General features: G+C 43.0%; 1 protein-coding gene and 1 long non-coding RNA gene across 7 annotated transcripts in view; one reads left to right on the top strand and one right to left on the bottom strand.

Moving 5' to 3' along the window:
- The window catches only part of FAM107B (family with sequence similarity 107 member B), a 219,513-nt gene extending 205,070 nt beyond the window's left edge, over positions 1–14,443 (top strand). For all 6 annotated transcript variants that reach the window (XM_082452937.1, XM_082452939.1, XM_082452942.1 and 3 more), the window contains 3 exons: positions 2,330–2,513; positions 10,553–10,703; positions 11,668–14,443. In XM_082452937.1, the coding sequence (XP_082309063.1) occupies positions 2,330–2,513; positions 10,553–10,703; positions 11,668–11,784 (452 nt within the window). In that variant the 3' untranslated portion in view covers positions 11,785–14,443. The remainder of the gene's footprint in view (positions 1–2,329; positions 2,514–10,552; positions 10,704–11,667) is intronic.
- LOC309656481 lies at positions 3,166–10,545 on the bottom strand. Its single transcript, XR_014261400.1, has 2 exons — positions 4,888–10,545; positions 3,166–3,658 (listed from the first exon to the last, which is right to left on the bottom strand). It is a non-coding gene; the product is annotated as an uncharacterized lncRNA (long non-coding RNA).
- Positions 14,444–14,648: the final 205 nt, after the last annotated feature.

The raw sequence follows: 14,648 nt of genomic DNA, 5'->3' as shown, positions 1-14,648 counted from the left end.
AGCCCACTCGGATGGGACCCTCCCTCCCGCCCTTGCCCTGTTCTCAGATCCCTGTTCCATCTGAGGGCATAGCGCTGGCCAGAGAATTAACAAACGTGTACTCCGGACTTTCCAGGAAAGGCCCGCTGTCAGATGTTCTGCTGTAGTCAGGCCCCGCATCTGACTTCTGCTTTGGAAGATTAAGTCCTCATGCAGGACAGGGAAGCATAAAATGGCATGTTGGTTATCTTGAAAGATTTGCGTGTGTTGGGGACAGGGGGCAGGGAGGCGGTCAGTGCCGAGAGACGTGCCCAGGGGTCTGCAGGTGGACCTGCCACGTGGACTGCAGGGGTTTCCAGCCTCCGCTCAGGCGGCTGTGTCCCCCCCCCCCGCCCCCGCCGTTGCCCCCATGACTTTTCTCTTCCGTCTCATGAAATATGCCGTGTATTCGTGCATTGCCCACTGTGTGTCGCAGCCGCAGGGCAGTAAGGAAGGAGATGTGCGCCCTGCTCTCCAGGGGCCTCTTACACACACGCACCTGAAATTGAACACGGGTGAAGGGACCCAGGGATCATCACGTCACATGTTCTTTTCACTTGCTGATCCAGAGTCCAAGCCCAGAAAGAAATCACATCAGGTGTTTCTGCTCTATTCTCCAGTGAAGCCTCCTCTTCCTTGCAAACAATGAGCTTGGAGAGCCAGGCAGGGCTGCCAGGTGCCCAACCCCCCCCCCCATCTCCCTCCCTGGCACTGTTCTAGCAGCTGGGAGGTGGGGTGTGGGCAGATGGAATATTTGCCCTCAGGAACATCTGCTCTAGGTGGCCGGTGACAGATCAGTCTGTGGTTTGGACGAAGCAGTAAGTGCTGGGGTGGGATTGCAAGTTTAAGCAGGGCGGTTAGGAGGTCAGGCCTCTCTGAGAAGGTGACATTTTTTTTTTTTTTTCACACACACACACACACACACACACTGTATTTTATCTTTACAAGAGATAAATCAGCTGACACCAAGCATTGTAAATGGATGACCACAACAAAAGCAACAATGATTGCAATTACCAAACACGAAACACACTCATGCTATGTCATATTATTGACATTCAGTCCAGTAATCCTCCACTGTAACAGCTCCTTTACTTTGCAGTGAAAATTGATTTGTATATTTTTTGCCTCTGAGTCCTTGTGGGATTTTTTTTTTTTTATTCAAACAGAAAGTCACAAAAATTATAATCATCCTCATCAGTTCACTCAGTCCCATGTAATTAATTTTTTTTTATCTTGATCTTTTGTTAGCACTTTTATGAGTTCATCACTTTTTCATTAGAGTTCTGAAAATGCTTCTTCATTCAGTTCAGCAGTACGGTCAGTTACCAGAAACCTGCACTTGTCAGAGTCTTTTCCATGAGTTCCTTGAAGATGAAACCCTTTTATAGGAACATTTTTGCAAAAGCATCACAGTACACCCAGAACTGTCTGTAAATGACAAAAGACTTAAAAATGACCACGGTTAAAGATTTGATGAAAGTTCATAATAATGCAATTGACAAGGAAATTTAGTTATTTCTGAGATATACATTTTAAAGTAATAACTAGAATTATGACTTATAACATTATACCAGAACATGTAAGATTTTTAGACATTTCATGTAATGTCTGAAACATTTATATTAACATATTTCCATGCAAATAACCCAAAGAAAGTTTAGTATTAGTTGTTTTTGTTGTTTGTTTGTTTTTTTATACTGCAGGTTCTTATTATTCATCAATTTTATACACATCAGTGTATACATGTCAATCCCAATCGCCCAATTCAGCATGAGAAGGTGACATTTGAGGAAAGACGCAAAAGGCTGTGAACAGGATGAAGTCCCCGGGGCGCTCATGTGGGTGGGAAGGAGACAGGGACCAATAGCCTGGCAGGATGAGGGAGCTGCTGGCCACTGATGCAGGGTCCGGGATCTGTGTGTTTCTAGAACGTGTTGATTTGGAAGCCAAAGGGAGCGTGAAGGACCTGGGTCTGGTGCCCAGGTGCTCGTCGTGGGGTTCAGCCGGTATTTAGACGTGGTGGTGGGTAGCACCTGCATGACCTGAAGCTCAAGGTGAGCCTGGTGGTGACCCGCCAGGCTGTGGGACTCCTTTGCTTTAGTCGTCGGCAGCCCAGAAGCAGCTGGGCTCCTCCTTCTCCTTGCTGCCCCCATCTCTTCGACAGAGCTTCAGAGTTTTCAATGAAGCGGTGAAGGGGCCCCGTGGGGGATGCGGTGTCAGCTGCTGGACCAGCCCGGCTGTCCTGGGCCTCGGCCTCTGTGCAGACGTCTGAGCAGAGACCACAGTGAATCTCATCTTTCTGTTTCAGACAGCCCGCTGGAGGATTCTGACCTGAAGGACACGTATCTCATCCCGAGAAACATCATGGCCGAGCCAGACTATATAGACGATGACAACCCTGAACTAATTAGGCCTCAGAAACTAGTCAATCCTGTCAAAACATCCCGGAACCATCAAGACCTTCACAGAGAACTTCTTATGAATCAAAAAAGGTAAGATGCTTTCTTGAGCGGAGTTTTCCTTAGGGGACTTTTAAGGTAACTAGATTTAAGTTTAGTTACGTTTACAAAGGCTTTGAAGAGTTGTTTGTTTCTTGACCATATTTAACACTTCCTATTCCTTTCGCGTCCTTGAGTCAGGGCATCCATGATGTAAAGCCGTCTGCAGGCTCAGCTGCCGGCCCCAGGGTCTCTCGGAGTTCTGTGGTCCTGCGTCCCTTTCTCAAGTGGATGCGTATTTTAGAATTTGTACAGAAAGGGCTGGATTAAGGATAAAAGAGGGTGTCCTACGTCGAAGAGGAATACATTATTGCTTAGATTTGTAAAAATTCTGAATTTTCCCCATATATTTGGGGAAATGTGAGAACAGATACTGCCCACTTCAGCATTTGTAGAGTGGCAGGGAGAAGTCTCTAGAACCACATCAGACTTAACAGTAGATAAGGACCCCCTTTCTTGTGTTTTCGTTTGTTTGTTTTTAGGTAGCATTTTAAATGATTACTATCATCATTTTTATTACTATTAATTTTTTTTTGGAGAGGAGCAAAACATTTACCTTCAGTCTTCTTTGTAAACCATTTGTTAGTTCCATCTGTGTCATACGTAATTTTGGGCATTGGGTTCGGTATACTCTGCTTTTTTTAAGTTTGAAAATTTATTTTATTGAAGTATAGTTGATTTACAATGTTGTGTTAATTTCTGCTGTACAGCAGAGTGATTCAGTTATACATATATATATTCTTTTTCAGATTCTTTTCCATCATGGTTTATCACAGTGTATTGAATATAGTTCCCTGTGCTATACAGTAGAACCTTGTTGTTCATGCATTCTATATATAATAATTTGAATCTGCTAATCCCAAACTCCCCATCCATCCTTCCCTTACCCACCCCCCTTGGCAACTGCAAGTCCTCTTTATGTCTGTGAGTCTGTTTCGTAGATAAGTTCATTTGTGTCATATTTTAGATTACACATATGAATGATATCATATGGTATTTGTCTTTTTTTTTCCGATTTTGCTTAGTATGATAATCTCGAGGTCCATCCATTTTGCAGCAAATGGCGTTATTTCATTCTTTTTTATGGCTGGTACTCTGCGTTTTAAGTGATTATGGGCAGGGCTACTGGACTGGGAGAGCTGAGGATGAAAAGTTGCTTTATTTATTAGGACACAAGGTTACGTCTTCTAAGATCTATTAAGCTTCATTTAGAACTGTTTTCAGATCTTCATAGTAAAACTGTTTGCTGATCTGAGTTGTGGAAATGTGGGTCACTCATTTGCTCTCTCTTTGCTAAGCCTTGGTGAAAAGGTAGCTACTGCCCACTGCACTGAAAGATGTGCAGACCAAGCTAAGCATTGGGGTAATGTTTTGGAAGACAGGCCTAATTAAAAATAAAAATAAAACATTTTAAAAAGGGATGAGAGGGCATTTTTATGGCAGTTCTCCGTCAGAGTGTACCTCTGCCAGAACTCATATCTTCTGTCCCAGGAACTCTTTGTAACTACATTTCTCCCTCCAGATGTGGGAATGTGACTTACTTTCTGTCCCCAGCACACTAGCGTGCTGCCTGAATAACGCTTATTCAGTAGAATGTGAGTTTGATCCTTTTTGAATAAGTCCTTAGCTTCTACCTGTCTTTGTCGCATAAAAACAACAACAAAACTGCCAAGGATTTGGTATCATCACACCCAAAGCAAAACAAGACTGTATACGTTCCTAAACAGGCCAGAGAATTTGGAGGCCGTCCTACCTGGGAAACCATGTCTGCATTTTGGTGGGAAGATGGAAAGTTTAATATCCTCTAAAAGAGAGTAGCCGAATGGTTTTCTAAACCAAATAATTTTCTGATTGTCTTTACCTCTTGGATCTCAGTTCCCTTGCCTGTCAAATAGGAGTAGGAGACTTAGTTAATCTCTAAGGAACATTCTAGTTCAAACTGTTGTTGGGTTTTCATGTTTTCTCCTATATCTATGAAAAGGCTCCACGTCAGAATAGAGACAAAGGTAAAGCAAAGTTGGTGGAATAGTTGTTCTTTGAATTAGAGGCTATAGACTACTCTGCAGAAATGTATTTAGTAGCCTGGGTCTGTCTGTGTAAAACATTACATTCAGTTTGTGCAACTGAATCTGTTTCCAGATTTCCTGGAGTAGGCACATTCTCTGAAAATGGACCTCGTTCCTGTTTGCCTTTCTCTCGCCTGTTCTTTCTTTTCCTTGTTTTCACAGCTGACTCCTTAACCAGGTCCAGCTCAGCTAATTTTGGAGAATGCTCATGTTCACTCGGGCACAGTGGTGTAGAGAGGACCTGGGCTTTGAGGTCAGGGAGAAATGGTATGAATCCTGGTTTGCCATTGAACTTGACCTACCTTTTATGATCTTGGACAGGGTCTTCCTTCCTGTGATCTGTTTCTTCATCTCTAAAGTAGGGGATAAAGATATCTTTCTTATAAAAAATGAAAGTAAATGAGAGCATGTTTAAATACCTGTTAGAACACCTGGCATATAAGAAGTGCCCATTTAGTCCCATCTTCCCCCTTCCTATGTAGCATCATCTGAAATTTCCTGTTGCTTTTTCCCCTTTTTCTCTGAAAAGTTCTGGTCTGGTTGTAGAAGTACATTAAAAAAAAAAAAAAAAAAAACGAAAATTAAAGGGAGGTTTCAAAATCAAACGAATATATCTTATCCTATGCCTTCAGGTTTTTTCAAGGTAAAATCTTAGTTTGGTAGGATCCTCTTATTAGGAATACACCTGGCTTTAGAGTGAAAACTTCTCAAGCAGTTTCTTCTCTTTTATTCATCTTCTAATCATGCATGCTTTTTAGAGACTGTGGGGTTTCTATTTCTGTTTTAGTGCCAAATAATAGAAAGTATCACATCAATAATATGTATATATTTGGTTAAAGGATAGTCATACTTGCTTACTGGTTTGTACCATAATGAACCTCTGTTTACTTGTCTGCAGTTTGTAAAGGGCCTTCCCATATTTTATCCAGTGATCTTTCCAGCAACCCAGCGTGTGTTGTCTTGGGGTTGTTCTCATTCGATGTGTGAATGAGAGGAAACTCAGAGGCATTGGCTGAAGAGTCTTTTCAATTTCACATGATAGTTTTATTGGAATAAAAAAAGGGTAGAAATCAACATAGAATTACAGGCAGTTTAAATTAAAGACAGCGATGAATCAAATTTAATAACCATATGAATGAGAAGAAGGGGGAGGGGTAGGAGAGGGAGAGAGACTGAGATGAACACGGAACAGGCTCTGTGGAGCTTCTGCTCTGCGTGGCCGCAGTTTCACTCAAAGACCTGTCTCGGTCCAAAGAGCTGCGTTGCTTAGGAGAGCATATCCTCATAGGTATTCTAACGCCGTATCCTGCACTCTTTCAAGTATATCATTCTGCTCCTCTATTTGCTGTCTTTTGGACCCAGCTAAGTTTCAGGTTAAAAGTCTTTAAAATTTGATCTGGTCACAGCTTACCACTAAGTCTGACAATTAAGACCCTGTGTCAGGTTCTCAGATTCTTTGTTCCCATAACAAGGCAGATTGCAAGAGGCATTATTTTTGGTAGTTGAAAGATCAGTGTTCAAGAGGTCTTAAAAAATGAGAATATTTCCAATATAATTTAGAGAGAATCTGTCTTCCCTAAAAAGAGTACTTTTGGGGCAAACATAGAATACCCGGCTACTCTACATCCCTCCCATTGGCTCTTTGGCTTGTACATTTCAGTCGACAGTTTCTAGGTCCCTGTGTTTTCGGTCACTCTTCAGTTGGTGTGCTTTGTTAGACAAATAGTTAGATCCTCAGTAAATGCTTATTGCCGTGCAACATGGAAACAAAATATGGGAAGTTGAGGCAGAAATATTTACATTTGAATCCGTGCAGGTAGAAATGGCTCAGTCATAAATGTGGAGCAGGGCAGGCCAAACCAGGAGATTCCAAGATTCAAGGTCAAGGGCTTGAAAGCCAAAGGCAACCCTTCCCCTCCCCGCTACAGAAAAATATTAGGCCAGGAGGTGTTTGGCTGGGTGGGCAGGGGACGGGAGCATGTCGTGTTAGAGTTTGCGCCAGACCTGCCTCTGCCTCGGTGCTGACCTGCATGAGGAGGCGGTCTCCCTTTTACGGGTTTAAGTGTGGCTGGTGTGGAGGTGGAGTGGCGTGAACGTAGACCGGTCCAGTTCCCCTGAATGTGTTCAGTGGTTTATATGAAGTGTGAAACGGACCATTAAACGTTGTCTGTACATTTCCATCAGTGGTGGTGGGAGTATAAATTGTTGCGGCCTATTTGGAAAGCAGTTTCACGGTCCACATCCAAATCCAAAATGTGCAGACGCTTAGCCAGCAGTTCTGCTTCTGTGAATGCAGCCAACAGAGATGCTTGGATAGGAGAAATATAAATGGACAAGGAAGCTCCTCGCCTCCTTGCGTTCAATAGGGAACCACTGGAAACAACCTAAATGTCTCTCATTATGGACATGGCAAAATTGGGGCACTTCTGTCCTCCGATAAGGGTATAGATAGTATGGAGCACACTGTAAACAGTGAGTTATCTGTGGGTGCAGGAATGGGGAGCAGTCCATGGGTGCAGGGCCTCTACCTTGTACAGTTTTTGGGGCCACCATTCACCTAGATTACAGAGCATGTGATGCACCCCGTAGATGTCTAACAGGGAGGGTCTAGGTGTGCTTTCACTTTTTATCTTGCATGTATGTATATAACACCTAACCTCTCTCTTTTTTTTTCCCAAAGAGCACGTATTAATTTAAAAAATCGGCTTGGTCCGCTGTGATAGTCACGAGAAGCAGTTCTGGAATAACTGTTGGTCTTGGGTGGTACCAAGTAGTTGTGGCACGTGGGCTCAGCAGTTGTGGCTCACAGGCTCTAGAGCGCAGGCTCAGTAGTTGTGGCACGCGGGCTCAGTAGTTGTGGCTCACGGGCTTCAGTAGTTGTGGCTTACAGGCTCACTAGTTGTGGCACACGGGCTTGGTTGCTCCGCAGGTCTTAAGCAGTTGTCAGTCATAAAGGGATTGAAAGTTCTTGTTAGTTGAATTGATTGAAGAGAATCAACGTTGTCATACAGAGACTGATACTGTAATTTTTATGAAATTCGGAGCTTATTTCTGTCTTGCTATCTCTGCAGCCTGATCCAGTTTTAGACTCAGAGAATCACATAGGCAGTGCTTGACTTTTTCCATTCAGCATAGAAAGTTAAGTGAGCTGCTTGATAAAATATTAACTAAATTTGTATGACTTCTTGACTATTATAAGTGCAGGACATTTATCATATAAGCACCATTTTCCTGAGTTTTGTGTTAATAAATATTTTATCATACTGCACCACTGTGTAAAATCTTTGAACAGAAAATGCATACCGTATATTAGTTAAACCCATTCACGTGTTGTGATAGAATGCCAGCTTAATGCGTCATACACCAGAGTTTGTTCAACAGCTTTTGCGTAAGCCAGAAGCACTTAATAACGGTTGAGGTTAATTTCACCAGTGAATTATAGTTTGAAATTTAAATTATGCAGGTAGCTAAATTCCTAATCCTAAAATTTAAATCCCTTAACTCTGTCTGTACTGTCATACTGAGACTTTTTAATAGTCATGAAACTGAGTGGGTCTTTACTCAGATTATTTACAAACATTTTCCGGTGCTCAATGACACTTAAGTCTATTGGAGCGAAGTACCATAAGCAACTTTTCTTATTACACTGAGTAAGATTTAATTTCCAGAATAGTCTGTCTATACTTCTGTCCTCCTCATACAATCTTAATAACTGTGAAGTAAGTTGTAAATCGCAAAAATAACCCATCTCTTTTATTTCACTGGAAATATGGCTGAACTTAATATTTCTTTTTTTTTTTTAAATAAATTTATTTATTTATTTATGGCTGCGTTGGGTCTTCGTTGCTGCACGAGGGCTTTCTCTAGTTGTGGCGAGCAGGGGCCACGCTCCATTGCGGTGCACGGGCTTCTCATCGCAGTGGCTTCTCTTGTTGCAGAGCATGGGCTCTAGGCACGCGGGCTTCAGAGTTGTGGCACGTGGGCTCAGTAGTTGTGGCTCACGGGCTCTAGAGTGCAGGCTCAGTAGTTGTGGCATGCGGGCTCAGTAGTTGTGGCTCGTGGGCTTCAGTAGTTGTGGCTCGTGGGCTCTAGAGCACAGGCTCAGTAGTTGTGGCACACGGGCTTAGTTGCTCCATGGCATGTGGGATCTTCCCGGACCAGGGCTCGAACCCGTGTCCCCTGCATTGGCAGGCGGATTCTTAGCCACCGCGCCACCAGGGAAGCCCCTCTTTCTGTTTTTTTAAAACCTGAAGTTCTGCTAATGAAAATTGGGAAAGGGAAGACATATATGTTATTTTAACTCTGTGTCTTTTATCTTCAGTGATGGAATCTACTGACGTTTACTCTGTAAACAGCAATTTTGCAAAATCATTTATTATGATCTTAAAAAGAGGTAGAGAGGAGAGATGCCAGAATTTTAAAAAATCACCACTAGATAGATGTGGAAGTGTGACACCGCGGATTATTTTACAGATGTGTTAGGGTGAACTTGAAAGAGATTGAGGCAAGGGTGGTGTTGAGATTCTTAGAGCCAGAGCACGTTTCGGAAATTCTTTCAGTTAATGGCAACTCACGTGACTCCTAGTTGATCAGTCGCATTAGCTGATTGAAGCAGAGTGGAGAACAGCCACGGAGGTCGGTCGGTCGACGGGCCTGTCCTGCAGACGCCCGGGTGTCCTCAGCAAGGCCAGCCGGCGTGTGGGGAGGCGCACAGGCCACCTCGGCCTGAGGCTGATTCAGCAGCACTGGTTTCCCACAGCCCAGAAAAGCACCGGTGCCTGTTGGGGCCACGTGTGCATGTGTGGACGCGTGCGATGGCTTTGTCACTCACCCCCTGGGCTGCCTGGCATTGATAGCGTTCTTCCTGTTCTGTGGCTTGTTTCTCTTTTATTGCCATAGTTAATAACGAGTTGAGATGACTCAGGGGCTAGTGGAGACTGGCTCAAGAGAGAGAGGATGGTGAAGAGGGGGAGCCCGGACTAGAGAAATCCTGAGGAATTGGCCGAGGACATGGAGGCCAGGCAAGTCCCAGCTGACCGTTAACATAGACAGAAATCCCACCTGCGAAGATGCCAGCGAATGTCCTTCTCCTGACCTGCCTCAGACATTTCAGATGAGGGTTGCTAGGGAATGGCCCGAGTTTGGGTTTTGTTTTGTCCCATTTGAAGAGACAGCAGCCTGATTGATCTCTCCCCAATGTCGAGGTCCCCTGAAGGCTGACTTCTGTGTGTTGTCAGCAGTTGAAATGGTTCCAGAGCACGGGGCTGGGATTCAGGATCCAGGTTCTCCAGGGCCATGCCCCCAGCAATGATGGAACCTTGGACGTGCCTTTAGATGTGCAAGAATCCTCTCCCAAGTCTGAAACATGAAGGGTTGGAAGAGGTTTCTGGGCCATTTGGTTGTTGAAGTTTCTGTGCTAGCTTCTCTTGAGGCTGCATGTAGTACTTGGGGTCAGGGGCTCGAGCCTGGGAAGCTTCAACATCTTCCTCTCCATGGTGGGTGACCGTCCCACCCACCGAATGAGCATGCTGTCCCCCACCTTCCCCACCCAAACCTCCTGCACTAACCTCCCTTGCATGACCTAGTGTCTGGCATACAGTAGGCGCTCAGAACGATTTTATCGAGTGATGGGTTTTGCTTACTGTTGGAAGGTGCTCTTGCCCTTTCTTTCATGCTCATGAATTTCTGAGGCCCCCAGTGTTGACTGTTAGCTGGTGGTAGGCGTCACAGTCATGCTAAGTCACTAGACCCCTCTTCTGTGGTTGATGCCTAAAATTTCTATTCATGAAAGTTGCATCCATTAGATTAAAACTTTTAAATGTTGTTAATGCTTTAAATATTTTTTTAATTAAAAAAATTTATTTTTACTAGTTTTAATTTAAAAAAATTTTTTGAAGTATAGTTGATTTACAATGCTGCATTCATTTCAGGTGTACAGCAAAGTGATTTGTTAATGCTTTTTTGCAGGGGACTTGCCCCTCAGAATAAGCCAGAACTGCAGAAAGTGATGGAAAAGAGAAAACGAGATCAAGTAATAAAGCAGAAGGAAGAGGAAGCACAAAAGAAGAAATCTGACTTGGAAATAGAACTATTAAAACGGCAGCAGAAGTTGGAGCAGGTAGGGGTGATTGGGGTGAAAGGTGTTTTTTTTGTTGTTGTTGATTAAGGGGTACAATATATTGATTTGGTACATTTGTATTGCAATATGATTGCCATCGTAGCGCTAACTCACGCCTCTGTCGCATCATATAATTATCATTTCTTCTAGTGGTGGGGACAGTTAAGTTCTAGTCTCTTAGCAACTTTCATGTTTATAATCGTTTTGCTGTCGATAATCCCCTTACTGTATATTAGGTCTCCAGGACTTAACTTCTCTGCTAGTTGCGAGTATGTACCCTTAAATAGCATCTTTCCCATTCCCCTAGCTAGTCACCATTTTACCCTCTGCTTTTACGATTTCACTGTTTTTAGATTCCACATGTGAGAGAGATCATACAGTACTTGTCTTTCTCTGACTTATCTTGTCCTGAGAAATAAAGGGTGCTGGAACAAGCAGAATTTCCCAGACACGTCAGATGTAAATGTTTTTATACCATGAAAGGAAAAGCTGAGACAGGTGTCTGCAGATGGACTAAAGTACACTCAAGATAAAGGGAAGGATTCTGTTGAGGACCTAGAAGGGATTCAGGAGGCAAAGCCCAAACCAGGGAATATCACAGAATTCACAGCCCAGTGCTGGGAGCTCAAGCACTTGAGTGAAGTTCAGCTTCACTTAAGACTGTGGAGCAAGTGCGTGTTGCCCTCGGCTCCTGTTTTAAGTCTTGGCCTTAATCTTTAGGCTCTCGTCACCCCTCGGTATTTCAGCAACAACAAGTCAGCTGCTGCTTCTGCGCAGAATTCTTACCCCAGGACGTAGATCCAGCCACATATGTCAAAATATAAATCTATTTCAAGTGGAGACCAGGAGAAACTTCCTTCCGTTGGGAAATGAAGTCGTTAGGGACTTTGGAAAGAGGAACAGTGTTTTTGGAAAGCCTCTCCGTTTGTAAATAATTATTTTCCTGTTTCTGAATTCTGTTTAGCTTGAACTTGAGAAGCAGAAATTGCAGGAAGAGCAAGAAAATGCCCCAGAGTTTGTGAAGGTTAAAGGCAATCTCAGAAGAACAGGCCAAGAAGTGGCTCAAGCCCAGGAGTCATAGGTCCGGGCTGCAGAGACCGCGCACCCAGCCCAGCGCACACAAAAAGTGTGTGCAGGGGTCTCCCCAGTACTTAACCTCAGGGCCAAAGCCCCTGGAGAGAATCCCAGCCAGCAGAGAACTGTTACTTTGAAAAGAGTTTGGTTTTGGTTTTCCTACCATCCGGGTGGATCAGTTACCTGTGACTGTTGCAGTTCCTATTCGCCAAACGAAGGACGTTGCCCAGCACTTAAGTTGGGATAATGGACCTGTGTTCAAAGACTTAAAAAATAACAACAACAAGAAAAAAAGGAAGAGGACACTGGCATAAATTCCTGAGAGTTGCACTACTTGGTTTTTCTTTCAAGCCAAGTTTAGTGGGGCACAGAGCCTTTTTTCTTTTAAAATGTAAAGAAAATGTGTTTCGTTCTTCCTTTAGTTACCCATTCAATAATGTAGATCGTGCAGAAATGCGTTTGATCTATTATATCCACTGTTTGTACATTCTATTTTCTTGTCTGATTTACACTTTCACCCACGTTAGGCTTAACGCCAGAGAATGTTAGTATTCATGTGGAACGCAGTTCTTACCTTTGTTGGCATTAAGATTCAGAAATAGAGTGAGGAGTTTTAAAAATATGGGAGCAAAGAAATACATAAACAAGACTACGTAAGCGTCTGTCTTGATCTTATTTTCATTCCTGTTGCTTCCCTGATGCTTCACGGTGACCTACTTCAGGGAAGGTCCATCATATAAATCCATGTATTGCTTTGATAACTGTTAGGGGTTTTGTTTTCTTTTATTTTGTTGTTAAGTTTCTTGCTCAGCGAGCCCTTTTATGTGAAATAACCTCCCAGTCCTTTGAGGAATAAAAACTAGTCCATATAACCCAACTTCAGTGTCAAAAAGTAGAGGGTCCAAATCTTTTGGTTTCTCCTGAGAGCAGTATGGGGAAAGCTCCCATGGGGAGCTGTGAAGGAAGAGTTCTTTGGGGATTTTAATGTGAGTCAAATGTGGACTGGTCTCAAGGAGGCCCATTTGGAAGATATATAGCATTTATACATTTCTAATATTATTTGAATCCAAGCTTTGAAATGTTCTGGTTAATGATCACCTAGCTCTTTGCCCTTTTTTCTCGTGAAGAAAGGCTATCTCGCCACTACCTTAGTGATGGCGATGCGTTGGTAAGGATGATCTGTTGTGACTACTGTTGATCTCTCAGGAACAGCTGAGGGGAAGGGGACGCTGCCCGGTTTGTGCTCTCCAGCTGGCATGCTATACTCCACACGAACCCTGACTTACCAACTACAGCCAGATTCTTCACGCGAAATCCCTTTTCTATTGCCGGGATGGGCAGGGGAACATTGTACTTGGGGTGGTCTAGAAGAATTTGTGTGGATTCAGTATGTTCTTCGTAGAAACGATTCAGCCGGTCATTCCTACATTGAAGGCTCTTCTCATAATTTCTTTCAAGAGTCATAGAAAGCTGGATCCCGAGCTTTTGAATCCTTAATAAGCCTAAGTAGGAATTAGCGTTCTATGGGAATTCTGTAGTTTTCATGGTTGGTGATTAGGATCCTGTTCATCCCTAATGTGGACAGGACAGAAGTAAATGCATAGATAATACACTGCTAGTCATAGAACATGTCGATTACACCTGAAGTGGATGATTTCTCTCATCAGCAAGTATTATTTGAATAAAATACGAGGTGCTTAAGGTGCAATGTTGCTCTATCATCATTTACTTTTGAAGGATGGAATGGTAACTATTTTTTTCCATCCTTCTTCCTTTTCAGAGAGGAAAGAGCATTAACCAATCATCTTGAAAGTACGTTTCTGATTGTACGTTGAGTTGACTAGAGTTCTGCCCCTGTTTATACGGACTAGTGATGCAATTTGTAAAATGAAGATTCAGGAGTAGCTCATAGCCTTTAATCCAACCGGATAGGTAAGATCTCTAGATTCTGTATCCTTGAAACAATTCTGCCACTTGAGAAAATTCTCAAGGGCCCTAACAGGCTCCTTTAGAAAGACCAATTCTGTTCCTAGAATTTACCTAGAATGCATTCTTCACTGGGAAAAAACAAATTCCAAGAGCGTTTCCCTCCCAATCTCACTCACAAATCTGCAGAATTATTAGTGGTTAGTAGTCCAAGGTTTGGCCAAAAGAAGACTTGTAAATAGTGTCAAGTGATGTCTCCTCACTAAACAGTGGAATGTACAGATAGAAAAGCTCTTTGAAATTGCCAGATCAGCTCAGCTTATAAGCCTGAGTTTAAAAAGGCGTCATTCTCCCTCCACACTTTAATACTGTACAGTCCAAACCCCTAGGACTCATGGACATCCAAGCAGTTTTGTGCTTTGAGCCAATTTTTGAGAAAAATGGCTCCATTTTTCCACTCTGCGGTTTTCTTAAAATAGCTCAGTGTTTTCTAGTCTCCGAGTAGTGTTGCTTTCTAAGCTATCACAGTTGACTTTATTCTTCTACTCTGAAAAATTTTGACTTGTTTGAGTGTATATAATATATATAAAGGGAGCCTTAATGGATTTGTTTTCATAATTTAATATTTTTTGTATTTGCTCTTGTATAATTGTTTTTAATGGAAAGTATTACAGAATTGAGGGTGGAATTCTTAGAACCAAAGTTATTCTTAATAAAAATCACCACACGCTTGGACCATGCATCCGTGTTTGTGTGATGTGTTTAAGATGGATGTCTGGAACTGATGGGGCGTGGGTGCTGTGTTCAATTCAAGGATTAGAGGGTGGTTCGAGGGTTTCCCTCTGATGGCCTTCCCCCCAAATCAGTTATGTCCTCTTGCCTTGTGTCAGTCAAGGCTGACGATTTATTCTGTCAAGCAAATTCATGCTAAGGTATTATGCTACA

This window comes from Balaenoptera physalus (genome assembly GCF_965194825.1).
Source record: "Balaenoptera physalus genome assembly, chromosome: 2".
Classification (NCBI taxonomy): domain Eukaryota; kingdom Metazoa; phylum Chordata; class Mammalia; order Artiodactyla; family Balaenopteridae; genus Balaenoptera; species Balaenoptera physalus.
This window is presented reverse-complemented; position numbering and strand designations above follow the sequence as displayed.